Genomic DNA, 27591 nt, shown 5'->3' on the forward strand with positions numbered 1-27591 from the left:
ATTGCTTGAACCTGGGAGACAGAGGTTGCAGTGAGCAGAGATCATGCCATTGCACTCCAGCCTGGGTAACAAGAGCAAAACTCCATCTCAAAAAAAAAAAAAAGAAAGAAAAGAAAAGAAAAAGAAATACGTTCTCTAGCTCTTTCTCCTCACCCCAGGCCAGAGTCTGTTTGGGTGCCTCAGTTTCCCTGCTGTTCTATTCCCCAGGCCTGCAGCCTTTGGCTTGCCCTGAGTGCAGCTTTGCCTGGGCATCCCAGCTGGCTCCCTTAGGCTCTCCCTGACCACTCTGCCCCTGGCCCTGCCTACCCGCCTGGTCACATTTCCCCCTGGCTGCTCTGGCTGGGGCTCTCCCTGTTTCTGCCTGGCTGACCCACCCTTTCCCTGGCAGGATCTGCCCTGTGGCCCAAATGGGCATGTTGCCCAGGGGGCTCCCTGGCACTATGGGGGAAGAGTCTTTCCTTCCCCTCTTATCATCTCAGTTGAGTCAGACTTGGGGGAGGGGGATACACAGTGTGAGTCACTGGGTACCCTTTTCCTGAGCTCAGCTTCATACCGAGGCGATGAGGCCAAACGGGCTGGTGACAGAGACACTGAGTCAGGGGCAGGGGCCCCGGTCTTACTCCTGGGCCTCTGGATTTGGGCCCTACATGAGGCTTTTCTATCTGTAAAGTCAAGCAATGGCTGGGAGGCACACAGAACCCCCCGCCCCCCCGCAGGCTTCTCCTTCATTGGCCCGGGCAAGGTCCCTGCTTCCTCTCAGGCCGTCTCTGCACAAGCACACACACACTTCCCTTCCCTGTCCACAGGTGGACAATGCCCTGGGCTAGGAGCCAGCCCTCGCAGGCCCTGTCAACAGCCTGCCACCAACTAGTCTAGAAAATTCTGTGAACACCAGATCAGTGGGTTTTGCCCTAATCACTGGCCTCAGTTTCCCCATTTACCCCTTCAGCCCGTGCGGAGTGTGGAGGGAGCATATTTCATTCCTGACAGTTTGGTGTGTTGGGTGTGGATGGAGAACTGTCGGCCCTCCCCGCCACCTTCCAGCGCGGCGGCACCGGGGGCCCAAGGGGTGGGCGCCCTCAACCCCGTCCCGCCGCTCGGGCGGCGCGGGGGAGGGGCGGCGGGGGCGGGGCGTCCTGTGCGGCGCGGCCCCCACCCGCGGGCCGGGCGGCATTCCTGGGAGGCCGGCGCTCTGACGTGGACCTGGGGGCCGTGGGCGCGGCGGGGGGGCGGCGGTCCGGGGGCTTCTTAAACCCCCCGCCCCGGCCCAGCCCGCACTTCCCGAGCACCGCTCCGCCCCTGGAGGGAGAGAGAGCCAGAGAGCGGCCGAGCGCCTAGGAGGCCCGCCGAGCCCCGCCGAGCCCCGCCAGCCCCGGCGCGAGAGAAGTTGGAGAGGAGAGCAGCGCAGCGCAGCAAGTCCCGTGGTCGCGCCCCAACAGCGCCCGACAGCCCCCGATAGCCCAAACCGCGGCCCTAGCCCCGGCCGCACCCCCAGCCCGCGCCGGCATGATGAACAACAGCGGCTACTCAGACGCCGGCCTCGGCCTGGGCGATGAGACAGACGAGATGCCGTCCACGGAGAAGGACCTGGCGGAGGACGCGCCGTGGAAGAAGATCCAGCAGAACACATTCACGCGCTGGTGCAATGAGCACCTCAAGTGCGTGGGCAAGCGCCTGACCGACCTGCAGCGCGACCTCAGCGACGGGCTCCGGCTCATCGCGCTGCTCGAGGTGCTCAGCCAGAAGCGCATGTACCGCAAGTTCCATCCGCGCCCCAACTTCCGCCAAATGAAGCTGGAGAACGTGTCCGTGGCCCTCGAGTTCCTCGAGCGCGAGCACATCAAGCTCGTGTCCATAGGTCAGTGCCGGGGGCGAGGGCACTGGCGCTGCGGGGATAGGGTCGTCCCATGGGGCAGGGGACACAGGTGCGGGGTGGGCGCGCGGGGAGCTGAGAGACAGGGCAGAGGGCACCCCCCTGGTATAGAGAGAAGACCCTGGCCCCTGCCGTCCCACCCATCGACAAGGGCCACGGGCACTGCCTGCACACCCCTCTGGGGACAACGAGCACTCCCTGGGTGCCCCGGGGAGTCCAGGCCTTAGGGTTTGCGAGCCCTCCAGCTGCCGCCTCCCCATGCACATTCCCACCGCCCGCCTCGGCTCACCGTTCCCTTTCCTTCCATCGGGCAACCCTAGCCCACACTCGGGAGGACAGAACCAGTGCCTGTCACTGATTCCTGGGGGCATCTCCCCGCCCCCAACAAAACAAGTGGCTTCCCAGCTTCACAGTCCCTCCGCGGGCTGGGAGAGGGCTGAAGACAGGTCCCCAACCACTGCCCGCGTCTGCGGGCTCTGGGGCCGAGGGGAGCTGGCGCGGGAGGCCCTCTTCGTGCATGTGCTCAGCAGCTGGGTTCAGGCCCGGGGGCCAGGACAGGCAGGGCCCAGCCTCAGAAACCTAAAAAGGCACTGAGCGAGCGCGGGGAGACTTAACCCCTGACTGTCCTCCTCCTGCTTCAGCCTGCGGTGGAGGGGGCTTCCGCAAGTCCAGGCCCTGCCCCAGCCCACCCCCTACCCCGGGATTGGCTGCAGCTAACGGTCTGGGCTGCGGGGAGGGAGGGAAAGGCCTGTGGAAGGGAGGAAGTCATTGAGTGTAACCAGATTTGGAAGGTGTGTAGTGCAGGGTGGGGGCGGGGAGGCACTCCAGTCTTGGGAGCAGAGACGCCAAGGGTGGGCTTGGAGTGGCAGGAGGCTGTCCTGCCCTCAGAGTCCTGCAGTCATCCCTGAGGCTGGGGGCCTGGGGAAGATCCCCCCGCCCACCCCTGTGGAGAGCTGTTAAGAACCCTGCTGGGATTTGCAGGACGAGGTCCTTGGACGGTGCACCCCACGGCCCCAGGAGGGGAGTTTCATGTGGGGCCAGGTGGGCACCACACAGGATGTTCCCTGAGATTTCTCCAGATGACTTGATGTCTGTCAGCCCCACTCTCCCTTGGGGCCATCTCTAGGCCTCCTGATATAGCAGCTGAGGTCAGCCCAGGGCCCTTTGCCCCGTCCAGTCCCCTCCCTAGCCATTACCCCCTCCTGCCCCAATACTGCCCCCCCACCCCACCCGCCTGCCCTGTCCTGGAAATAGCCCTGCCTCCGTGACACAGCAGATGTCTCTGAGCTTTCCAGAAGGACAAGGCTGAGGGCAGGGGGTGGGGGAGGGAGCCTGGAGTGTGTAGTGAGACTGAGGGCTACGTGATGGAGGCTGAGGGGTCAGAGAGGAGTCAGTCCTGGGCCGGCATCCTCAGCAGGCTGGGTTTTGAAAGGCAGGACTGACTGTACCAGGTGGGGTCTGGGGGAAGAGCCGGAGGCTTCGGCAAAACATATAGGAAACCGCTCAGCCTTCCCCTCCCCTCCAGTCTGCGGGGGCTCTCGGCCCCTCTCCAGGCCTCCTCCTTCCTGAGCACACCTCTCCCCTCCCCCGTGGCGGTGCCTGGCTCCAGCCCCCTTGGCTTAGCGGAGGAGGGGCTGGCTCAGAGCAGAGGGGAAGAAGCAAAAGCTGGTTTGAGGGTGGGAGGGAAGCTCCCTGGTTCCCGCTGGGAGGAAGGGGAGGCAGTCCCCATTTGGGCCAAGTGGCTCACTGGCGCTGATGAGATAAGCTGTCAGCAATTCAGCTGCCGGCCCCAGGCTGAGGCTGGAGGGGAGGGGACACCGGCAGCGACCAGCTGGGGCGCCCCACCATGAGGAGGTCCAAAGGGGCTGCCCACGAGGCAGGGGCATCCTGCTTCTGCTAGCTCCCCTACTCCATTTAGTGGTGGGAAGGGGCTATCCATGGGGCCACCTTCTGAGTATTGTCTCAGCACTGAAATCGAGCATCTGGGCACCTCAGGGGGCGTCAGAAAGACTCCCCACTTCTCTTTCCAGGAGGGAAGTCAGGGTCTGGAGTAGCAGCTGGGATCCAAGTCCACCTGAAGAAGGGGCACTGAGCCCAGGTTAAAGGAGCTGTGCCCTTCATATCCTCACCACCTTGTCCTGGCCCCCCATCGCCCCTGGTTCCCTCCGAACAAAGAGGCCTATGAGGCAGCTCTGTCTCGCAGCTGTTCCCCAGTTGCTATTCCTTCTCCTGGAGCCAACAACCAAGGGAGGGGCTGGAGGGGGCAGCAGCTGTCCCAGCACCTCCCTAGGCCCAGCCCTCTCCTCCCCCTCCATTTGAGGCCTGGGGTGGCCTCGGGAACTAGCTGTCTGGCTCCTCCCACTCCTTTGGGGGTATCCCTAGGCAGATGGAGAAGTGGCTTGGTGAGCCCTCGTGGCGCTGAGCTCCTCTCCTCTGCCTGGCCTCCGAGAGGGAGGAGGGAGAGGGAGGTCATTGCTTCCAGAGTGGGACTTGGGGCCCCACTGCCCTTCTCCTGCCCCAAGCCTGGACCACTTGCTGTCTGGCCCAGGGCCAGTTGCTGGGGAGAAACTTGCCTCTCCAGCAAATATGAATGACCACCCTCCCCATATACACACCCCCCCAACCCCTGCAGCCTCAAGGCTTCCTGCCCAGGGGTCTGGCTCCAGTTTGCAAGAAGTACTTCTGGGCGTGTGAGCTTTGGAGGCTGTCGGGGTCGTGAGAGGCTGGGAGCACTGGGGCATCCAGACTGTGAAAGTGTTGGAGCCTGTGTGTTTGAGAGAAAGCACCGGGAGGCAGGGAGTGAGTGTGTCATGGAATCTGAAAGCTGCCAAACCATTGTGCTGCAGTGGAGCCAGGGGAAGGGGGCGGGCTGGGGAGCTGCTGGGGAAGGAAGGATGAATCAGTGACAGGGTGGGGGAGCCCAGGAGGCCAGAGCCCCAGCCAGAGGGACAGGGAGACTGAGGCACCCCTCCCGGGGCAGGTGGGAGTGGGGCAGGGGATGCCCTGGATTTCCCAGGCTCTCGGTCTCCTAACACTTTCCCCAAGAACTGGGGAAGGGTGGAGGGGAGAAGATGTGTAAGGGGAAGGCTCCACTCCACCCTCTCCCATCTCTCGGGCAACATCAGTAAACAAGACTGTCTTCCACCCGCTTCCAGCCTCCTGAAAGCAGTGCTTTGGGAAGCTGATAGATTTCAGAACTTCATTGCCCTTTACAAGTAAGCTGAATTCCAAAGATCTATCTACGTGCTAGGCCACCCCAGGCTTCTGGATATTTCTTTCTGATTGTTAAGGGGGATCTAGCCCCCCCCCCCCCAAATCTTGAGGAACCAGTTCTGGCTCAAAGGATTCCTCAAAGGAGGTGATGGGTGGAGTGTGTCAGCTCCTGAGGCTGGAGTCCCTCTGGCCCCCAGCCTTTGACAACATGACTTTCAAGACTTAACTGAGAATGTACTGGACCCCACCCACCCACCCCCGCCCCACTATCAGAACCCCTTGGTTTCTAAAGCCCTTTCTGGCATTCGGGGTAGAGTGTGAGTGGAAACTTGTCCTACCCCACTCCAATTTCAGTTCTTAAAATATTCATTCAACCAATATTTATTGAGACCTTACTATGTTTAAGACCTTCATTGTAGAAAGATAAAACCTAGTGTCTAGAGTGAAAAAAAACAGACCAAAAAAAAAAAGAGTATATACTGTGTGATTCCATTTATATAACACTCTAGGAAATACAAAGTAATCTATCGTGACAGAGAGCAGATCAGTTGTTGCTTGGGATGGAGGGATAAGGACGGCAGGAGGGAGGGCTCACAAAGGGGTGTGTGCAAGGAAACTTTGGGGAGTGATGGATGGTACCTTCGTTATTCTCCATCTGTGGTGACGGCTTCGTGATATATCCATAGTGTCAAAGCTTCCCAAACTTCATTCTCTAGCGTGTGCAGTTTGCTATATGTCAATCATAGCTCAGTAGAACTGTTAACAAAACAAAAAGGTTCTGACCTGGGAGCCTTACAATCCCACAAGGCCAGAAAGAAACCAGGTAATTACATAGACAGGAGGCAGACTCACTTGCTGTAGCTGAGGTGAGGGTACCTTCCAGAACCACAGGAACACAGAGAAGCAGCCTTCTGACTGGAAGGGCCCCATAAAGAACTTGGCATCTGAGTGGGGCCTCGCAGGAGGCAGAGGGTCAGGTAGGCAGAGACTAGAGGCCTGACCCCAGAGCTCTGGCCCGAGGAGCTGTGCAGGTGAGGGAGGGTGCTCTGGGGCAGTGGAGGGTGGGGCGTCCCTGAGCCCGTCTGTGCCCTCCCCTCTGCAGACAGCAAGGCCATCGTGGATGGGAACCTGAAGCTGATCCTGGGCCTGATCTGGACACTGATCCTGCACTACTCCATCTCCATGCCCATGTGGGAGGATGAAGATGATGAGGATGCCCGCAAACAGACGCCCAAGCAGCGGCTGCTTGGCTGGATCCAGAACAAGGTGCCCCAGCTGCCCATCACCAACTTCAACCGTGACTGGCAGGACGGCAAAGCTCTGGGCGCCCTGGTGGACAACTGCGCCCCCGGTGAGTGGGCCAGTGAGCACAGCATGGAGCCCTTAGTTCCCAAAGACAGAGGGGACAAGCTGGGGCTGCCAAGGCGCGTGGTTGTCAGAATGCACACCCTGGGGCCTGGGGGCCAGGATCCCCTGCAGGGTTTGTCCTCCTCCAGCTGTGGCTCTCCGCTGGCTGGTGGCAGGCCCTACCTGATGAGTGTGCCAGATTCCGCAGAGGCAGGAAGAGGTTTAAAACCCCTCATTTTACAGACAAGGGCACTATGGCCCAGAGAGGGCTGGTGACTTATCCAAGATCACACAGCTTATCTGTGGCAGAACCACCTAGAGCCCAGGGCCTGGACTCCCTGCCCCATGAATTTTTTACTGTGCCACGAGGCACTATTCCTGCCGAGCTGAGAGAGAGGCAGTGTGGTGACCAGGACTTGTAGCAAGACCAGGAGTTAGATCCAGAGAAGGCTCTTCTCTGGAAGACCCTGGGATGACTTTGAGAAGGGGTTGAGGCTCAGGATGATGTGGGATGAGGCCATGGGGCACTGCCTAGTGGCAGGTGACCCAGCCTTGCCCCTTCTCCGTGTAGGTCCTGGCCTGGTCAAGTGGGGGCAGCTCAGGGGCCATGAAAAAAGCTGAGGCATCACTGGCTAGAGCGTACCCCATGGACAGCTCCCTTTCTGCCCCTCATCTCCTGAAAAGATAGGTTTTCTCCAGGAGTCACAGCCCCTCGGGAGAATCCTCCTCCACCCTGGGGTCAGCCGGGGAGCAGGGGGTGGGAGGCGGGGGCACAGCCTCCTGGGAAGCATTCCCAGCTGCTGAGCCATGGCCCATAACTGGTGTGGCTGCCAGCAGTGAGCTCAGCTGTTCCAGCCAGTCATGAATTCCAGCCTTGAGCCGGCCCCCTCCTCGAAACGGTGTGCCGTCCCCCTCCTCCAGCTCTGGCCTGAACCAAGCGCCCCCTCACCTGCACCCTTCATAGGAGTGATCTGGGGCTGCCTCAGCGTCCTTCCTGTTAGGAAGGCAGGGCTCCTGAGGGCTGCAGAGGAGAAGTCATTCTCTCCTCACAGGCCCTTTAATGCCTCAGTTTCCCCAAGTGAGCAGTTAGAAGGAATAGGGAGTCTTATACCCTAAGACTGGTGTGGAAAGCGTTTGGAGATCTAGAGCTTCGGGGCAGCTGTGAGGAGGCCTTCTAGGGGGGATGGGTCAGGGGCATATGTGGGACAGGCACTCTGACCTCCTCTGCCCACCCCTGAGAAAGCTGAATGAGGCAAGAGATAGCGGAGAGGGGGTACCCTCCCAGGGTTTGGGGTTCAAGGTCTGAGCTGGGGCCTGGGCAGGCAGGAGGCCGGCCAGCAGGGCTGGTGCCAGGCTGCGTCAGCCAGGGCAGAAAGGCTTCATTGTTGGTGGTGGAGAGGGCTGTCCTGCTCCTACGTGGTGAGGGGCCTCGAAGCTGATGGGGTCAGCAGGAACCTGGCTGGTCAAGGCCTAGAGCTGGTGGGAAGGGGTGTAAAGCCACAGCCTCTGAGGGTGTTGGGTGAACAAATGCCCTGCATCCTGGCCGGCTGGCTGCCCCTCACCATTGTCTCCCTCCATCACCTCTCCAGGTCTCTGCCCCGACTGGGAGGCCTGGGACCCCAACCAGCCTGTGGAGAACGCCCGGGAGGCCATGCAGCAGGCCGACGACTGGCTTGGGGTGCCCCAGGTACATGCACAGATGGGGCAGGGGGGAAAGGGGGCAGGGGCAGAGGTTGGGTCTGTAAGTTTACCTGGCCAGGGTGCAGGGGGAGACTGGGGCTGCTGGGAAAAGAGGGTGCCATGTGACATCACTCCTTTCCATCGCAGGTCATTGCCCCTGAGGAGATCGTGGACCCCAACGTGGATGAGCATTCTGTTATGACCTACCTGTCCCAGTTCCCCAAGGCCAAGCTCAAACCTGGCGCCCCTGTTCGATCCAAGCAGCTGAACCCCAAGAAAGCCATCGCCTATGGGCCTGGTATGTGTGAGCCCCTGGCGGCCCTCCTGGGCAGCTGGGCACATGTAGGCTCTCCCTGAGTAACCTGGGCTCTGCTCCTGCCCCGCAGGCATCGAGCCACAGGGCAACACCGTGCTGCAGCCTGCCCACTTCACCGTGCAGACAGTGGACGCGGGCGTGGGCGAGGTGCTGGTCTACATCGAGGACCCTGAAGGCCACACCGAGGAGGTATGCAGAGGCCACTGGGGACAGAGGGATTCGCTTGGGATTGGAACCAGAGAGCGTGGGGCCAACAACAGGAATGGCCCGGAGGTGACTGCCAGAGCCACACACTGTGCTGTGCAGTCTGGGGAAGGTGTCACCATGGGGGCTGAGTGGGGCTGGGGTGCATAAGGCACTGTGGGGTCAGGAGGGGCTATGGTCATTGGAGAGGCTTCCAATCTTTTTCCTTCCTAATAGGCCAAGGTGGTTCCCAACAATGACAAGGATCGCACCTATGCTGTCTCCTATGTGCCCAAGGTCGCTGGGTTACACAAGGTATCTCCCTCTAGGCCCCCCTGCCTGCGCTGCTCTTCACATCCTTGGTTCCGTCTGCATGGACCCCTCTCTCAGCCTGCACCTCGCGCCTGCCCAGAGCCCCAGCTGCCCGCCTCTCACCCTCCTTGGCCTGGCTGTGCCCCTCTGCCCCCTCTCAGGACTGCTCTCCCCTAGAAGCTAACCTTTGACCTCTGACCCCTAGGTGACCGTGCTCTTTGCTGGCCAGAACATTGAACGCAGTCCCTTTGAGGTGAACGTGGGCATGGCCCTGGGAGATGCCAACAAGGTGTCAGCCCGTGGCCCTGGCCTGGAACCTGTGGGCAATGTGGCCAACAAACCCACCTACTTTGACATCTACACTGCGGGTAGGACGGGCCCCAGGGGGTGCAGGCGGAAAGCCCCTGACCATGTGGGGCTGTGTGGGGGTGGGGGGAGGCTGGGGCAGGGATGCCAGCCAGAGGGTGGGCAGCCTCAGGGTGAGGGCACCGGGGCAGCTGTGTGTGTCCAGAGTGGGTGCTGACAGCCTCTGTTTTCGGCAGGGGCCGGCACGGGCGATGTTGCTGTGGTGATCGTGGACCCACAGGGCCGGCGGGACACAGTGGAGGTGGCCCTGGAGGACAAGGGTGACAGCACGTTCCGCTGCACATACAGACCTGCCATGGAGGGGCCACATACCGTGCATGTGGCCTTTGCGGGTGCCCCCATCACCCGCAGTCCCTTCCCTGTCCATGTGTCGGAAGGTAAGGGCCCTTCACTGCTCCCCATGGTAGCCCTTACCAAAGCCAGAGGCTTGCAAGGGGCAGGAGGAAGAGCTGGGGTGGGGCTCTGCAGAGACCCCCCTCCCTGAGTCCTCCACCCCACCCCCAAGGTGGCTGGAGTTCCTAAGAGCACAGCTGGGAGGCCACAGTGAAGGGTCCCAGAACACATGCCACCCTGGGAGGGCTGAGCGGAAGTGACGGGGCTGTATGGGTGGGGGCATATCTGGGGAGTACTGCCTGCATGCCAAGCCCTCAGGTGGTGACTGCCCCACTTGTTCTCTCCCTGCACTCAGTGCCCATCGTCCACCAGGCCGAGAGTGATGCCACATTAATGCTGTCCAGTGGAGGCGGGGCCAGGCATGGCCGTAGCTGACTGGCCTCACCTGTGCTGTGTGGCATGGCCCGGGCCGTGTGGAATCGCCCCCCCTTCCATGGCATTCTGTGGCAGGCCCCAGGTTCCATGCCGTTGTCTGTGTTCTGTGGCAGGTCTAGTGTCTTTGCCACTTGCCTGGTGATTTCTATGATGAAATCTGGGCTCTGAGCCATTGCCTGTGTTCCGTGGTACCCCTTGGGCAGTGCCATCGCCTATGGTCATGGTAGTCCTGGAATATGTGTCGTGTCCTGTTTCGTAGCACCTGTGGGTCCCATGCCATTTTCTGGATTCTGTGGCAGGCTGAGATTCCCATTCCTTTGCCTGTGTTCCATAGCAAGGCCTGGGCTCATTGCCACTGGCCACGGTCTGTGGTAGGCTGATGTCCACACGTTGCCTGTGTTGTATGGCAGGCTTCGAGTTCTATGAAGTAGCTCTTATTCTGTGGCATTGCTGGATGTTTTGTGGCATGACTTAGATCCTAAGGTTGCTTTGGTGCCCTGAGAGGCCCAGAGGGCTCTAGATGGATGGCCTTGGGCTGGGTAAAGGGGCCTTCCCTGTCTCTCTGAGCCCACTCTCAGCCCAGGCTCTGCCATGCATTTCCCCAGTGGCACTGGCTGGGAAACTTTCTTGTAACCTGCCTGATCTGGGGCCTGTAGCCAGCTGCAGCCCAGCAGCCCCGGTTGTGCTGGGGACACAAAGGGCTCCAGAGCAGGGCTGTGGGCCACTGCCTGTGCCTGGGAGGGGTTAGAAGGACTGTGCACAGGGAGGTGGGGGCTAGTGGTCCAAGGCCCCTCAGCACACCCAACCTCCTTTCTCTTCCTCCCCTAGCCTGTAACCCCAACGCCTGCCGCGCCTCTGGGCGAGGCCTACAGCCCAAGGGTGTTCGTGTGAAAGAGGTGGCTGACTTCAAGGTGTTTACCAAGGGTGCCGGCAGCGGGGAGCTCAAGGTCACGGTCAAGGGGCCAAGTGAGTGCCAGAGCCCAGGGTCGTGAGGGTGGGGCTGGGGGATCATAAGGGAAGTATGGCCAGTGGTTCTGACTCCCAGAGGGCAGTGACAGCCAGCACCACAGCTCCACAGTGACCAGAGGCACCCCAGAATCTCAGGCTCATTGTCTCCTCTCTGCCTCAGTTTCTTGGTCTACAAGCCAGGAATGATTCTCTCCACCCTAAGTGCTATACGGGGTGTTATGCACAGGGATGACAAGTGTTCCCTGCCCTGAGTTGCAGCACTGCTCACTACAGCACTGCCCTCGGGCTGGGTCGGGGTCCCAATGGCTCCTTGAGGGGATTGAGGAGCTGGGACTTCAAGGATATTGATCTGCCTTCTTCCCCACCCTGCCCCCATCTCCTCAGAGGGCACAGAGGAGCCAGTGAAGGTGCGGGAGGCTGGGGACGGTGTGTTCGAGTGCGAGTACTACCCGGTGGTGCCTGGGAAGTATGTGGTGACCATCACGTGGGGCGGCTATGCCATCCCTCGCAGGTGAGTACCTTGCACCCCCCATGCTGTCCTGTCTAGGCCATCACAGGGAGGGACGAGGGGCAGTGGGCTGCGAGGGAGTTTGAGGGGAGATGGAGTTTGGGCTGTGAGGGACTTTGGGGGGCACTTCCTGGCATGGACACCAGCTCCCTCTCTGCCCAGCCCCTTTGAGGTACAGGTGAGCCCAGAGGCAGGAGTGCAAAAGGTCCGGGCCTGGGGTCCTGGTTTGGAGACTGGCCAGGTGGGCAAGTCAGCCGATTTTGTGGTGGAAGCCATTGGCACCGAGGTGGGGACACTGGGTAAGTGGCTGGGGGGCAGGAGGAGGGAGTGCTGCGGGGGAGGGCAGCAGGGGACACTGTGGGTAATGGGTGCAGTGCGCATGCTGGGGAGCGCTGGGGTGAGCAGGGAGATAGGACATGAGGGCAGCTAGAGGGGAGCTGGGGGACGGAAGGGTCTTGCCTGATGCTGGACCCCCGACCCTCCCCCACCTTGCCCCAGGCTTCTCCATCGAGGGGCCCTCACAAGCCAAGATCGAATGTGACGACAAGGGGGATGGCTCCTGCGATGTGCGGTACTGGCCCACGGAGCCTGGGGAGTACGCTGTGCACGTCATCTGTGACGATGAGGACATCCGAGACTCACCCTTCATTGCCCACATCCTGCCCGCGCCACCTGACTGCTTCCCAGATAAGGTGTGGTCCCAGCTCACACACACCTGCCCCAGGGGTGGGGCAAGCTGGTTCTCCTCCCCTCGCCAACTCAGCCTTCTTCCCTCCGCACAGGTGAAGGCCTTTGGGCCTGGCCTGGAGCCTACCGGCTGCATCGTGGACAAGCCCGCTGAGTTCACCATTGATGCTCGTGCAGCTGGCAAGGGAGACCTGAAGCTCTATGCCCAGGTAGGTCATTGTCCAGTGTCTGCTGCCCTTACTACCCATGGCAGGGACCCTGGAAGGCAGGGCCAGGCCAGAGGCAGAGGCCTCCCAGCAGGAAATGACAGCATCACAGAAGATCAGGCAGGACTGATACTCATGGGCCCATCAGTACCATGGAAAATTTTAAATTTTGTGTTTTCTTAACGATGATAACCTAAAAACGTATTTTACCAAAGAGTCATTTTTGTGCTAATTTGTAATTGAAAGATTGTTTCATTGAATAAGACACTGGTTTCCCAAGTCAGTTTCTCAGACTGGTGTCCATTGACCCCTAGAGGTTAATGAACATATTCTTGAGGCTCTAAGAGGGTGATTCTTCTTTGAAAGGCTCATGATTCAGTTTTAGGAACATAAATTTAGCCCACACTCTTCCTGTCCAACACATTTCAGAGTTGAGGAAACCTAGGCTAGGAGAGCAAGCCATACAGATGGCCTTGAGCCAGGCTCCCAGGGTGGGCTCTGGCCGCCAGAGCACGTGGCCCTGGGCTCTGGTGGCCTCAGTGGCTGGTGTGGGGGCGGGAGTGCCGGAGTGTTGGGGTGGGAAAGGAGGCGCTGGGTTCACCTGCGGCCAGCAGAGGGCGCTCTGCAGAGGCCACAGCTATGAACTTTGCTTGGGTGATGCCCACAGGACGCCGACGGCTGTCCCATCGACATCAAGGTGATCCCCAACGGTGACGGCACCTTCCGCTGCTCCTACGTGCCCACCAAGCCCATTAAGCACACCATCATCATCTCCTGGGGAGGCGTAAACGTGCCCAAGAGCCCCTTCCGGGTGCGTCCTCCCGGCCTGCCCCGTGCCCACCACCAGGGGTCCCTGAGGGAGGGTGGAACCCTCGCTGGAGTCCCTGTTGTCCCTGGGCTCAGGCTGGGACTGAGGCTTGGGCTGGTGCCACTGAGGCTGGGCCGGGTGCGCTGGGCAGGAGGATGAGCCTTGAGGGAGGGCACCACGCTGAGCTGCGACCCCTCCCGCAGGTGAACGTGGGCGAGGGCAGCCACCCCGAGCGGGTAAAGGTGTACGGCCCTGGAGTGGAGAAGACGGGCCTCAAGGCCAACGAGCCCACCTACTTCACGGTGGACTGCAGCGAGGCGGGGCAAGGTGCGCCCAGCCGGAAGGGGTGGGTCTGGGAGGGGGCGGGGGTGAGTCGGGTCGGGAGCTGAGCCCAACTCACAGCAGTGCCCGCTTCTCTGCAGGCGACGTGAGCATCGGCATCAAGTGCGCCCCAGGCGTGGTGGGCCCTGCAGAGGCTGACATCGACTTCGACATCATCAAGAATGACAACGACACCTTCACCGTCAAGTACACGCCACCAGGGGCGGGCCGCTACACCATCATGGTGCTGTTTGCCAACCAGGTACCCAAGCTTCTGGGTACTCACAGCGACGTGCACCTCCCAGCTCCAGAAGGCAGCTGGAGATGCTGTCACTGGGAACAGGGAGGGATGATTCCGCAGACATGGTGGAGCCCTACCTGTGTGAGGCAGGGTGCCTCAGAGGAAGCAAAGGGGGCCCTTTTGGAGGCTGCCCCTGTCCATGCTGGGTCCCCTGGGTGTGTCCTGAGCCAGCATCTAGCCCAGAGCAGGGGTGTGTTCCCCTCGAGAGCCCTGACTGAGCCTCCTCCACATCCAGGAGATACCCGCCAGCCCGTTCCACATCAAGGTGGACCCATCCCACGATGCCAGCAAAGTCAAGGCCGAGGGCCCTGGGCTGAATCGCACAGGTGAGTGTCTGGGCAGGGGCTGGGACTGGCTCGAGGTTGGGGTTAGGTGGCTGCCAGGCCCTCACCACATCTCTGGGTGGGTCCTCAGGTGTGGAAGTCGGGAAGCCCACCCACTTCACGGTGCTGACCAAGGGAGCTGGCAAGGCCAAGCTGGATGTGCAGTTTGCAGGGACAGCCAAGGGCGAGGTTGTGCGGGACTTTGAGATCATAGACAACCATGACTACTCCTACACTGTCAAGTACACCGCTGTCCAGCAGGTGCGCTCTGCCCCTCCCATGCTACCGCCCGGCCGGCCTGCCAGAGCCCTGGGTCTCCCTCCTCCAGTCCCATGGGACCGGTTCTGGATCCTCCACGCCTTTCCTGCCTCCTGCCCTCACTCTCATGGTGGAGCTGAGCTTCAGAGCCCATATTCACCACCAGGATGTTGTAGGACCTTGCCTTATACCCGTTCTGACCTACCATTGTACCCAACAGGGCAACATGGCAGTGACAGTGACCTACGGCGGGGACCCTGTCCCCAAGAGCCCCTTTGTGGTGAATGTGGCACCCCCGCTGGACCTCAGCAAAATCAAAGTTCAGGGCCTTAATAGCAGTAAGTGGGGCAAGAGCCACCCTGGGAGTGAGGGGTGTTCGGGTAGGGTGGACCGGAGTCTCCTCATGGTGTCACTTGCCCTCCACGCAGAGGTGGCTGTGGGACAGGAACAAGCATTCTCTGTGAACACACGAGGGGCTGGCGGTCAGGGCCAACTGGATGTGCGGATGACTTCACCCTCTCGCCGGCCCATCCCCTGCAAGCTGGAGCCAGGCGGTGGAGCGGAAGCCCAGGCTGTGCGCTACATGCCCCCGGAGGAGGGGCCCTACAAGGTGGATATCACCTACGATGGTCACCCGGTGCCTGGCAGCCCCTTTGCTGTGGAGGGTGTCCTGCCCCCTGATCCCTCCAAGGTGAGGAGATAGGAGCTGGTTGGGGCTGGGAGTTGGGGACTTGTTGGGAAGATAGATGAGTCATAGGGGGCAGAGGCCAGAGGGACTTATGTGCCTGGAGTGGGCACAGCCAAGGGTGTGGGGCTGAGGCCAGCTCCACCCCACCACCTGCCTTGGAGACAACTTAGCTATTAAGAGCCTGGCCTTGGAGTCACACCTGGGCTTGAATCCCGGGTCCACTAACTGGGGCAAATTGCTTCATCTCGCTGCCTCAATGTCATCACCTGGGATTGTTATAAGCACTCAGTCCACAGTAGCAGCCACAGTTGGAGGTGATGAGTTGGGTGGGGGCCATGAAGGCTGGGATGAGGAGGCCAGGTGCAGGGAACCCACACACCTGCCTCTTCCCCTAGGTCTGTGCTTATGGCCCCGGTCTCAAGGGTGGACTGGTAGGCACCCCCGCGCCATTCTCCATCGACACCAAGGGGGCTGGCACAGGTGGCCTGGGGCTGACCGTGGAGGGCCCCTGCGAGGCCAAGATCGAGTGCCAGGACAATGGTGATGGCTCATGTGCTGTCAGCTACCTGCCCACGGAGCCTGGCGAGTACACCATCAACATCCTCTTTGCTGAAGCCCACATCCCTGGCTCGCCCTTCAAAGCCACCATTCGGCCTGTGTTTGACCCGAGCAAGGTGCGGGCCAGTGGACCCGGCCTGGAGCGCGGCAAGGTCGGTGAGGCAGCCACCTTCACTGTGGACTGCTCAGAGGCAGGTGAGGCGGAGCTGACCATTGAGATCCTGTCGGATGCCGGGGTCAAGGCCGAGGTGCTGATCCACAACAACGCGGATGGCACCTACCACATCACCTACAGCCCCGCCTTCCCTGGCACCTACACCATTACCATCAAGTATGGCGGGCATCCCGTGCCCAAATTCCCCACCCGTGTCCATGTGCAGCCTGCGGTCGATACCAGTGGCGTCAAGGTCTCAGGGCCTGGTGTTGAGCCACACGGTGAGTGGACAGGAGGAGCCAAGAAAGGTCAAGTGGCAGGTGCAGGAGCTGGGTAGTCCGTAGGAGGGAGGGAAGCAGAGCTGAGAGCTGGAGGAGCAACCTGGGGTGAAGGGAGGGCTCTCGGAGCAGCCCCAGAGTCCTTACTGGCCCAGAAACCCCAGAGAAGGAGTGGAGGGGAAGACCGGGGGTGGAGATTGGCCTCTGCTCTTGTGGCAAAACTGCACCTGCCTCTGGGTGTTTTTCTGGAGAGATCTCTTCTTTCATGTGCTTAAAGGGTACCCTGATCCAAAAAGCTAAAACTCTGCTCTGGAGGGGGGCATGGGGAAAGCTTTGGGGTAGAGGATGACAAGAGTCAGAAGACAGTAAGTGGGAATGGGCCATCTGCCAGGGGCCAGACCCTGGCTAGGCATGGGGCACGGCAGAGGGATGCAAGACCCAGGCCCACAGCCTGGTGGGTGACTCAAGTGAACAGAGAATGTCATTACATGGAGAAGGGAGTGAAGGCAGAGGCTGGAGCTCACAGAGGTGCAGGGGAGGGTGGGGGGCCCAGGCTCCGATTAGAGGAGCAGCCTGGGAGTTGGGGAGTGGGAGAGGAGGGGGAGAGGAGGGTGAGAGGAGGGGAAGAGGAGGGGGAGAGGAGGGTGAGAGGAGGGGAAGAGGAGGGGAAGAGGAGAGGGAGAGGAGAGGGAAAGGAGGGGGAGAGGAGAGGGAGCATCTGTGTGAAGGCTGCCCCCACCCCTGCTGAACACGCCACCCCTGGGCTCCAGGTGTCCTGCGGGAGGTGACCACTGAGTTCACTGTGGATGCAAGATCCCTAACAGCCACAGGCGGCAACCACGTGACCGCTCGCGTGCTCAACCCCTCGGGGGCCAAGACAGACACCTATGTGACAGACAATGGGGACGGCACCTACCGAGTGCAGTACACCGCCTACGAGGAGGGTGAGGGCTGGTGGGCCAGGGTAGTGGGCAGGGCTGGGCGAGTGGGCAGGGCCGGGATCTGATGATATTGCCCTAGGGGCAGGAGGGGTGGTGGGGGCGCACACTCCCTGATTGATGCCCCTGTGGCTGGCTTCCAGGCGTGCATTTGGTGGAGGTCCTGTATGATGAGGTCGCTGTGCCCAAGAGCCCCTTCCGAGTGGGCGTGACCGAGGGCTGTGATCCCACCCGCGTCCGAGCCTTCGGGCCAGGCCTGGAGGGTGGCTTGGTCAACAAGGCCAACCGCTTCACTGTGGAGACCAGGTATCCTCCCCCTTTGCTAGCCTAAATCTGTGACCACCCTTTCCCAGCCCCTGGCCCTCCTCGCTCATCCCTCTGCCTGGGCCTCAGCCCCACCCCATCCTCTCTCAGGGGTGAGGCAGGAGCAGACCCCCTCCAGGACCCCAGATTGGCCCCTGTAGCTCGTTTCTCCTCAGCTGGGTCCCCAGTGGCCTGCCCTCTTTCCTCCCTGTCCCCCCATTCAGCTACTCCCTCATCCTCACTCACTGGCCTTATGAAGCTGATGGGGGTATGTTATCTCTCAGGGGAGCGGGCACCGGAGGCCTTGGCCTAGCCATCGAGGGTCCCTCGGAAGCCAAGATGTCCTGCAAGGACAACAAGGATGGTAGCTGCACCGTGGAGTACATCCCCTTCACTCCTGGAGACTATGACGTCAACATCACCTTCGGGGGGCGGCCCATCCCAGGTGTGCAGAGAGAGTGATCGGGGTCTCAGGGAAGACAAGGGAGGGTGCAGGATGCTCGCCCCACAAGGGGGAAACTGGAAGGAAGTTGGGTAAGAATGTTCATAGAGAGGACAGCCTAGAGCGGGTTGGGGCCGGAGCCCGGCCAGAGGGAGGACGTGGAGGAGGCAGGCAATGAGGGTTGATGTGACAGCCCCCCTGGTCAATCACAGGAACACACTCTGGCCTCCTAGCCCCTTTTCTGGAGCTCAAGACCTTGGCTGTGCAGGTCCACTACTCACTGTGTGTCTAGAAACTCAGACACAGCCCACTCCTCTTGGCGGCTCAGGCCAGCCTTGGGCCTTCTTGCACGCGTCGTCTGCAGAACTCCCCTGCCCTCTGCAGGCCCAGCTGCCCGGGCAGGTCATGTCTTCAAATATTGCATGACTTGGGACTGCTGAAATTGGAAATTTTTTCCCTTATCTAATTTCCCATCTTTTTATTATTTCAGCCACAGTGTCAGAAATACATTTCATTTTTGAAAACATTTTATTTTCACATTTTATTAATTTAGGAAGGTCTTCTCTTCCAGGCCTGGGACCCACATGAGTGAGGTTTGCCCAGCCTCAGTCTGCAGTCAAGTTCATTTATTCTTGTGTGTGTTTTCTTAGCAAGTTCCTAGCCATTTTCCCATGTTGGTCTGGCTTCCCTGTAGGCATTTCGAAGGCAGGGAAGGCCTCCTCCTCCGAGGCTCCTCAGCATCAGGGGGACCCATCAGGGCTGGTGGGCAGGGTCTAATGTCCTTCTCCTCACAGGGAGCCCATTCCGCGTGCCAGTGAAGGATGTGGTGGACCCTGGGAAGGTGAAGTGCTCAGGGCCAGGGCTGGGGGCTGGTGTCAGGGCCCGGGTTCCCCAGACCTTCACAGTGGACTGCAGTCAAGCTGGCCGGGCGCCCCTGCAGGTGGCTCTGCTGGGCCCCACAGGTATAGAATGGCCGGGTCAGGGAGGAGGGAGGTGGGGCGGGACGCCCGGAGGTTCTGCTGACCCTGTGCCCCTTGCCCAGGTGTGGCTGAGCCTGTGGAGGTGCGGGACAATGGAGATGGCACCCACACTGTCCACTACACCCCAGCCACTGACGGGCCCTACACGGTAGCCGTCAAGTATGCTGACCAGGAGGTGCCACGCAGGTGAGGACTAGCCCTGGGCTCCTGTGCTGCGGCTGAGCTCTGGGGTGCTCCTGCTGGGGTGGCACTCAGGATCACTGCTGGAGTCCCCTGGGAGAGCCTCTCCCGGCTCTCAGCCTCGTCCAGTCTCGCCACCCCATCCCGCTCTTCCCCGGGGCTCTCTGCTGTGAGGCTGTCCTGCCCCAGGAGCTTTTACGGCAAACCTAGCGCCTTAGGAAGAGTGCAGGAGGCCTGGGCCAGGGCCTCCTCCTGGACCCTCCCACAGCACCTTCCTGGGGAATGGAGACGTACCCTGGCTCTGTCGAGGGAGTCCCAGAGTGCCCCCACCCCCAGACACGGAATGTCATCGGCTTCTGGGAACTGGTCCCTCCTCCCTGCCCCACAGTCCTCCCTCCTGCCCATGTCTATGGGGAGGACTCTGGCTCAAGATGAGATCACCCCCCACCGCCCCGTCCATGCCCCCCAGCCAACTGTTTATCCCTTCTGCTCCTCAAGCCCTTTCAAGATCAAGGTCCTCCCAGCTCATGATGCCAGCAAGGTGCGGGCCAGCGGCCCAGGCCTCAACGCCTCTGGCATCCCTGCCAGCCTGCCTGTGGAGTTCACCATCGACGCACGGGATGCGGGCGAAGGGCTGCTCACTGTCCAGATCTTGGTGAGTCTCTGCGCATCCCACCCCCCAGGTCATGCTCCAGGCACAGGCGGGCCTTGACCTCTGCTTCTCCCTCAGGACCCCGAGGGTAAGCCCAAGAAGGCCAACATCCGGGACAATGGGGATGGCACGTACACCGTGTCCTACCTGCCGGACATGAGCGGCCGGTACACCATCACCATCAAGTATGGCGGTGACGAGATCCCCTACTCGCCCTTCCGCATCCATGCTCTGCCCACTGGGGATGCCAGCAAGTGCCTCGTCACAGGTGGGTGCCCACCCACTGCCCGTGCCCTGCTCACCACCCAGCCCCTCAAAGCCCCTCCAGAACCCTGGCCTGGTCCCCAGGGGTCTGCTGGTCAGAGAGCACACATGCCCTAGCCCTGGCCCCTCCCTCCCTCACCCCCGCCCAATGCCCCAGCCCGTGTTGAGCACCGCCTGGCCTCACACTCTTCTCTCTTTCCAGTGTCCATTGGAGGCCATGGCCTGGGTGAGTGCCCTTTCTCTCCTCTTCTTGCTGTGGGCCAGGGTGGTTGGCGGTAGAGGGTGGGCAGCGGGAACAGAGAGGGCTGGCTCCAGCCCACCAGCTCCCTGAGCAGGATCTCCCGCATGGCAGGTGCCTGCCTGGGCCCCCGAATCCAGATTGGGCAGGAGACGGTGATCACAGTGGATGCCAAGGCAGCCGGTGAGGGGAAGGTGACATGCACAGTGTCCACGCCGGATGGGGCAGAGCTCGATGTGGATGTGGTTGAGAACCATGACGGTACCTTTGACATCTACTACACAGCGCCCGAGCCGGGCAAGTACGTCATCACCATCCGCTTCGGGGGCGAGCACATCCCCAACAGCCCCTTCCACGTGCTGGTAAGTTCTGTAGCCACAGCAAGACTAGATGGATGGGGAGGGGGGCCTGGCCCTTTTAGCAGCAGCAGGGATCCCAGATAACTGTCCCCAAGGAATCCCACTTCTCTGAGGGCTCCTGGGGCCAGAGTGCTCCAGGATGGAGACTTAACTTTCCCCACAGCCCCCCCGAAGTGGGAGGAGAGCATGGCCCTGCCCCCTGCCCAGTGCTGTCAGCTCTCTCTGGAGGAACCCCCTGTGCTCTCCACCATCCCCAGCTCCATCTCCCCAGAGGCTGCCCTGCAGGAGGATGAACACCCAAGTTATCACCCAGCATTTCAGGTTCCTGGGCCATTCTCTGAGTCAGCCCCTAGGCCTGTGAGGCTGCCACACCCTGTGCCCCCGTGCCTTGCCTCTCCAGGCGTGTGACCCCCTGCCGCATGAGGAGGAGCCCTCTGAAGTGCCACAGCTGCGCCAGCCCTACGCTCCTCCCCGGCCCGGTGCCCGCCCCACACACTGGGTACTGCGCCTCCCACCAGGCGATGTCCTCCTCCTCCTCCCCTTCCTTCATTTCTTCTCTCTACTCCTCTGCAGCCAGGGTGGGGACATGGTCTGGGGGCCTCTCGGGGAACAGGCAAGAGTTAGGCTGGGCAGATGGAACCCCACTTGGGCACAGCACTCCTTCTCTTGCAGCTGACGCACCTCTCCTGCCACGCTGGTTTCACGATTAACTACCTTGTTCTTTCCTCACTCTCCAGCTTCAGTCATAGCATGGGCCAAACTCCTGGGCCTTCCCCAGTCACTGACTGTTCCCTCTCACCTGCCGCAGGCCACAGAGGAGCCAGTGGTGCCTGTGGAGCCAATGGAGTCCATGCTGAGGCCCTTCAACCTGGTCATCCCCTTCGCGGTGCAGAAAGGGGAGCTCACAGGTACTGCCCTGTGGCCCCCAGGCATGAGGGCTGAGGGGAGAAACCCTCTTCCAGGCCCAGTCCTGTGTCTTAATGATGAAAACCAAGGCCCAGAGAGAGGAAGTGAGCTCTACCCAGGGTCACACAGCAAGTTGGGCAGAGCCAGAACTCAGGTGCAAGCCATCTGTCCCCAGTTCAGGGCTCAGGCCACTGCCACAGGCTGTCTCTTGATGCCTGGCCTCTCGGGTGGCAGCAGAAGCACTCAGGACCAGGCCTGGGACAGCAGGGAGGTTGCAGTGGGGGAAACCAGGGTCTCCACGTAACTGTGTCTGCCCTGCAGGAGAGGTGCGGATGCCCTCGGGGAAGACGGCACGGCCCAACATCACCGACAACAAGGACGGCACCATCACGGTGAGGTATGCACCCACCGAGAAAGGCCTGCATCAGATGGGGATCAAGTATGACGGCAACCACATCCCTGGTGAGTTGGGGGCTGGGCTGGGCTGGGGCTTGGGTGAGAGGAGCAGGCCGCAGCTTCAGTCCTGCCTTCCTTCTTTCAACAAGTATTTATTGAGTACCCGCTGTGTGCAGACACCAGGCGAGGCCCCAGGGAGGCTTATACCCTGGTGGGAAGCAGACCTCCACCAGCCGGGTCCCTACGGCACAGACGGAGGGGGTTGGCAGGGAGGCTGCTGGAAGGTGCTGGGGCCAAGGTGGGCTCAGATAATCCCTGATGCTGACCCAGCCCCCTTTTTCTCTGTATCCCCAGGGAGCCCCTTACAGTTCTATGTGGATGCCATCAACAGCCGCCATGTCAGTGCCTATGGGCCAGGCCTGAGCCATGGCATGGTCAACAAGCCAGCCACCTTCACTATTGTCACCAAAGATGCTGGAGAAGGTGAGGGAGCTGCAGGTAGCAGGCTGGGGTGGAGACTCGCCAGGGGCAGGGGTGAGGGCAGGACCTCTGATCTTGGCCACACCTCCACCTACAGGGGGTCTGTCACTGGCCGTGGAGGGCCCATCCAAGGCAGAGATCACCTGTAAGGACAACAAGGATGGCACCTGCACCGTGTCCTATCTGCCGACCGCGCCTGGAGACTACAGCATCATCGTGCGCTTCGATGACAAGCACATCCCGGGGAGCCCCTTCACAGCCAAGATCACAGGTGAGGCGGGTGTATGGGCATGTGCAGCTCATGAGACACACACACCGCATACAGTGCACTCATGTGCAAGCCCAGCCCGTTCAAGTCACTCGTGACATTAGGGCAGAGGCCCTTCGAGGTGTGAGGGGTCATATTTTGATAAATGTAAAAACACTCTGTTCTCCACGGCAGCTAAGAAGCAGTCAGCCACTCCTTGTGCCTGAAAACACATTGCCTCATTTAGTCTTTGAAGTCATTTGTTTTGTTTTTGTTTTTGAGACGGAGTCTTGCTCTGTCACCGAGGCTGGAGTACAGTGGCACGATCTCGGCTCACTGCAACCTCCGCCTCCCGGGTTCACGCCATTCTTCTGCCTCAGCCTCCCAAGTAGCTGGGACTCCAGGCGCCCGCCACCATGCCCGGCTATTTTTTGTATTTTTAGTAGAGACAGGGTTTCACCGTGTTAGCCAGGATGGTCTCGATCTCCTGACCTTGTGATCCACCTGCCTCGGCCTCCCAAAGTGCTGGGATTACAGGTGTGAGCCACCACGCCCAGCATGAAGTCACTCTTAAGAAGTTAGGGCACGGATAATCCTTTTGATAGATAAGGAACCCCTGTCCCAGAGAGGCCAAGCAACATGATTACAGCCACACATCGAGGAAGGGGTCTGGGCGGTCCAGTCTAGTGTTTTGTTATCACAACATCATGTGACTCAGGGTTAAAATGCGGAGTTTTTCTTTAGGGATTTAGCCCACAAGGACTGAGGCAGTCACAGTGGAATTGGGGTACAGGCCCCTCTTCGTCTCTGGCAGCTCACATGTGAGTGCAGACTGCACTTTCCAGGCCTTGGGCCTCCGTGCACCTGGGAGTGGCCCCCCATGTCTGTTGAGTCCAGCAGGGGCTGCTCAGGAGGGTTCCTGAGCCCTGTGAGGGCAGGGCCTGCCTGGAGTCACAGCAGCCTGATGCCCCAACTCACCCACCAGGCGATGACTCCATGAGGACCTCACAGCTGAATGTGGGCACCTCCACGGACGTGTCACTGAAGATCACCGAGAGTGATCTGAGCCAGCTGACCGCCAGCATCCGTGCCCCCTCAGGCAACGAGGAGCCCTGCCTGCTGAAGCGCCTGCCCAACCGGCACATTGGTGAGCGTGGGGCCTCACGGGGACCTCAGGGGTGGGGGCCCACAGGATGCTCTGTCTAACACCCACTTTCCACAGGGATCTCCTTCACCCCCAAGGAGGTCGGGGAGCACGTGGTGAGCGTGCGCAAGAGTGGCAAGCACGTCACCAACAGCCCCTTCAAGATCCTGGTGGGGCCATCTGAGATCGGGGACGCCAGCAAGGTGCGGGTCTGGGGCAAGGGCCTTTCTGAGGGACACACATTCCAGGTGGCAGAGTTCATCGTGGACACTCGCAATGCAGGTACCTCCTGCCCCAGAGAGCCCCCATTCCAGCGGGTGCCTCCCACAGGCACTTGTCTTCGTCCTGCCCAGCACCCCCTTGGCCGCACTCTCTCCTCCCTGAAACTTCCTGACCAGTCTGCATCAGGATTCGCATTCTGGGGCCCCTTGCGGGAAAGCGAATGGCCCCGCATCAGTTCTCTCCCTTTTAAGAGAAAGCTCAGCTGTCCTGAGTTTCTGTCCCTCCCTCGCTCACTGGAATCCAAGAGGCTTACCTTAGGGAATTTTCCAGACCGCCTGTCCCGTGGTGCCCCTGCTCCTCCCACTGAGTCATTTTTGTTAGTGGTCACTACACACATCGGTGCCCATTCTGGGTGGAGCCTGCAGTCTGGGGAGAGGAAAGCATTGTGGCTTGGCCAGCCTAGGACTGAGGGAGATGTGTTCCTTGCTTTCCCCCAGGTTATGGGGGCTTGGGGCTGAGTATTGAAGGCCCAAGCAAGGTGGACATCAACTGTGAGGACATGGAGGACGGGACATGCAAAGTCACCTACTGCCCCACCGAGCCCGGCACCTACATCATCAACATCAAGTTTGCTGACAAGCACGTGCCTGGTAAGGCTCTGGGCAGAGGTCGGTGGTGAGAGACAGGGAGGCCAGGAGGCTGGGGCTCTGAGGTTCCTGACCCACCCTTTGTCCCCACTTCAGGAAGCCCCTTCACTGTGAAGGTGACCGGCGAGGGCCGCATGAAGGAGAGCATCACCCGGCGGAGACAGGCACCTTCCATCGCCACCATTGGCAGCACCTGTGACCTCAACCTCAAGATCCCAGGTAGAAGCCTGGAGGACCCTGGGTGGGGCGGGTGGTGGGAGAGGGCTGGCCCGGGCCAGAGCCCACCTGTCGGGCCTCCACCCTGCTTCCTCACCCCTCGCTTCCCTCCCTCACCCTGGCTCCCTTGACCACACAGGAAACTGGTTCCAGATGGTGTCTGCCCAGGAGCGCCTGACACGCACCTTCACACGCAGCAGCCACACCTACACCCGCACGGAGCGCACGGAGATCAGCAAGACGCGGGGCGGGGAGACAAAGCGCGAGGTGCGGGTGGAGGAGTCCACCCAGGTCGGCGGGGACCCCTTCCCTGCTGTGTTTGGGGACTTCCTGGGCCGGGAGCGCCTGGGATCCTTCGGCAGCATCACCCGGCAGCAGGAGGGTGAGCACCGCGCACTGGGCCGGCCGGGTCCTCACGGCGGGATGGGAGGGTGCTGCAGACCAGGCTTGATGCTGGCAGACTGGCCCCGAAGGCCAGGGCGGGTCTGAGCAGAGGAGGAGGTTTAACTGATGGGGGAGGGAAGGGCCAGGGCTAGGAGGAATCCCAGTGTTGCCCTGACATCCCCCAAACCCTGCAGGTGAGGCCAGCTCTCAGGATATGACTGCACAGGTGACCAGCCCATCGGGCAAGATGGAAGCCGCAGAGATCGTCGAGGGCGAGGACAGCGCCTACAGCGTGCGCTTTGTGCCCCAGGAGATGGGGCCCCATACGGTCGCTGTCAAGTACCGTGGCCAGCACGTGCCCGGCAGCCCCTTTCAGTTCACTGTGGGGCCGCTGGGTGAAGGCGGTGCCCACAAGGTGCGGGCCGGAGGCACAGGGCTGGAGCGAGGTGTGGCCGGCGTGCCAGGTAAGGGGCAGGTGGCCAGGAGTGGGGATGAAGTCAGGGCAGCCAGTGTGAGGGGCGATGATGCTGAAGTCCCCTACCTTGCCTGTCCCCAGCCGAGTTCAGCATCTGGACCCGGGAGGCTGGCGCTGGGGGCCTGTCCATTGCTGTGGAGGGTCCTAGCAAAGCGGAGATTGCATTTGAGGATCGCAAAGATGGCTCCTGCGGCGTCTCTTATGTTGTCCAGGAACCAGGTGGGCGTCCACACTGGCAGTGGGGCTGGGCCTGCCTGACCTTCCAGACTGGGTTTCTGCCCACTGGCCAGGCAGGAGATGCTTGGGGCCACAGAACTCCCCTCCCCGGAGCCCCCCTGCTCTTCCTCTGCCCCGTCTCCCTCTACCCCACACCCTCAGAAACATGTGTCTGCCTCCAGATCTGAGCGTGACCACAGAGCCTTTCCTGGGATAAGGCCAGGGTGGGGAGGCTCCCGCCCTGCCAACCTCCATCCCAGAACCTGTGCTGACTGGTCTCTCTCCCCAGGTGACTATGAGGTCTCCATCAAGTTCAATGATGAGCACATCCCAGACAGCCCCTTTGTGGTGCCTGTGGCCTCCCTCTCGGATGACGCTCGCCGTCTCACTGTCACCAGCCTCCAGGTTTGTGCCCAGGGTGGGGGTGGAGGGTTTCTGCTATCTGAGAGATGGGCAGGAGTTGAGGATAGCAGGTCCATGGGGTCAGGGATTTAGCAGTGACCTTGGAAGGGCCAGTTAGGAGTCCCTTCTCATAAGGCATGAGGCAGGGCCCTTGGGGACGGTGGGCTCCCACCCTGGGGGCTTGCCCGTGCACTCAGGCATGCCACGCCTCGTTCTGCCTTTCTCAGGGTGTGTCTGCCTGTCCTACTGCCACCTGCCATTTCTTGTTACAGTTTGTTCCACCTTCTGTTGTAAGAATGCTAGATGACAACATTTACAAGAATGAGAGTATAAAATCTATACAAACTAAGAGTAAACCAGTTTGCACAGAGGGTGTGAGAGGCTCCTCTAAAGGGAACGCCTATGGGCTGCAGAGCCTGGGCTGCATCCTCTTCAGGCCGCTGGGGGCCTGGCTTGCTTTCTCTTGCTGCTGACTTCCAGAGATGTGGTGTGTTCCTTTCATTCTGTCATAGCGGACATGTGCAAGGAAGGCTTTCAGCAAGTCACACTGAAACATGCAAACCAGGGGGCCAGGTGTCCAGGGGACACATTGTAAAGGAGCTTCTGCATAAGGCGCACAGAATGGGCTTCACCCCACCTCCTTCTCCCACGCGCCTCCTGGCTGCCCCTCAGGGTGGTCACATTAGCCCATCCAGAGTCCTTGTGCATCTCCTCCTCCCACTCCTGAACTGGGCTCCCCGATGCAGGCTCCAATCCCTCCCCCAGAGCCCTTCTGTGCTTCTTCTGGTCCTCCCTGTTGGTCCACCTTCTCCAGGAAGCTCTCCCAGGCCAGGCCAGTGAAACTCAGCTTCCTACCTCAGAGCTCTCTGGCACCCCCAGCCCACACAGCCCATCAGGCACTTGCCCTCCGCCCTCAGCCTGCTTCACACAGAGTGGGGCCCTTCCTTCCTCAGCCAGGACAGGGCACATCGTCTGTCATCTCCCACACACCAAGCACAGCTAGGATAGCAGGTGCACACATAGGGTTGCATACCGGACCCTGGCTCCTCCTGCTCCCAGGCTGGGCTGGCAGGCAGGGGCCAGGCTGGGCATGGGGTGGCGGCAGCCTTTGGGCTGGGCTTACAGTGAGCACCGTGTGGGGCTTCAGAGAAGACTGCTCCAGCCCCGGCCTCCCAGGAGTCTGAGCATCCTCCATGGCCTTTGCAGGAGACGGGGCTCAAGGTGAACCAGCCAGCGTCCTTTGCCGTGCAGCTGAACGGTGCCCGGGGCGTGATTGATGCCCGGGTGCACACACCCTCGGGGGCTGTGGAGGAGTGCTACGTCTCTGAGCTGGACAGTGGTGAGCTGGCCCTGCCCCTGCCAACTCCCTTCCGGGCTGGGGCC

General features: G+C 60.9%; 1 protein-coding gene across 4 annotated transcripts in view; it reads left to right on the plus strand.

The window, feature by feature from the left end:
* The first annotated feature begins 1177 nt into the window (after nt 1-1177).
* The window catches only part of LOC101142657 (filamin-C), a 29002-nt gene continuing 2588 nt past the window's right edge, over nt 1178-27591 (plus strand). For 2 of the 4 annotated variants that reach the window (XM_055392222.2, XM_019031088.3), the window contains exons 1-44: nt 1178-1858; nt 6189-6437; nt 8023-8120; nt 8261-8411; nt 8500-8618; nt 8850-8927; nt 9130-9292; nt 9467-9667; nt 10887-11024; nt 11412-11538; nt 11698-11834; nt 12034-12227; nt 12318-12431; nt 13096-13239; nt 13440-13563; nt 13659-13819; nt 14094-14184; nt 14273-14442; nt 14660-14777; nt 14868-15130; nt 15523-16120; nt 16888-17061; nt 17199-17361; nt 17643-17803; nt 18595-18762; nt 18843-18966; nt 19459-19615; nt 19691-19880; nt 20079-20102; nt 20229-20476; nt 20874-20972; nt 21282-21381; nt 21701-21841; nt 22130-22258; nt 22353-22526; nt 23488-23649; nt 23725-23928; nt 24366-24518; nt 24612-24734; nt 24871-25113; nt 25310-25579; nt 25672-25809; nt 26096-26211; nt 27415-27547. In XM_055392222.2, the coding sequence (XP_055248197.1) occupies nt 1507-1858; nt 6189-6437; nt 8023-8120; nt 8261-8411; nt 8500-8618; nt 8850-8927; nt 9130-9292; nt 9467-9667; nt 10887-11024; nt 11412-11538; nt 11698-11834; nt 12034-12227; nt 12318-12431; nt 13096-13239; nt 13440-13563; nt 13659-13819; nt 14094-14184; nt 14273-14442; nt 14660-14777; nt 14868-15130; nt 15523-16120; nt 16888-17061; nt 17199-17361; nt 17643-17803; nt 18595-18762; nt 18843-18966; nt 19459-19615; nt 19691-19880; nt 20079-20102; nt 20229-20476; nt 20874-20972; nt 21282-21381; nt 21701-21841; nt 22130-22258; nt 22353-22526; nt 23488-23649; nt 23725-23928; nt 24366-24518; nt 24612-24734; nt 24871-25113; nt 25310-25579; nt 25672-25809; nt 26096-26211; nt 27415-27547 (7384 nt within the window). In that variant the 5' untranslated portion in view covers nt 1178-1506. The remainder of the gene's footprint in view (nt 1859-6188; nt 6438-8022; nt 8121-8260; nt 8412-8499; nt 8619-8849; nt 8928-9129; nt 9293-9466; nt 9668-10886; nt 11025-11411; nt 11539-11697; nt 11835-12033; nt 12228-12317; nt 12432-13095; nt 13240-13439; nt 13564-13658; nt 13820-14093; nt 14185-14272; nt 14443-14659; nt 14778-14867; nt 15131-15522; nt 16121-16887; nt 17062-17198; nt 17362-17642; nt 17804-18594; nt 18763-18842; nt 18967-19458; nt 19616-19690; nt 19881-20078; nt 20103-20228; nt 20477-20873; nt 20973-21281; nt 21382-21700; nt 21842-22129; nt 22259-22352; nt 22527-23487; nt 23650-23724; nt 23929-24365; nt 24519-24611; nt 24735-24870; nt 25114-25309; nt 25580-25671; nt 25810-26095; nt 26212-27414; nt 27548-27591) is intronic. The other 2 variants (XM_055392223.2, XM_019031090.3) reach the window with 1 other exon arrangement.

This window comes from Gorilla gorilla, chromosome 6, assembly GCF_029281585.2.
Source record: "Gorilla gorilla gorilla isolate KB3781 chromosome 6, NHGRI_mGorGor1-v2.1_pri, whole genome shotgun sequence".
Classification (NCBI taxonomy): domain Eukaryota; kingdom Metazoa; phylum Chordata; class Mammalia; order Primates; family Hominidae; genus Gorilla; species Gorilla gorilla.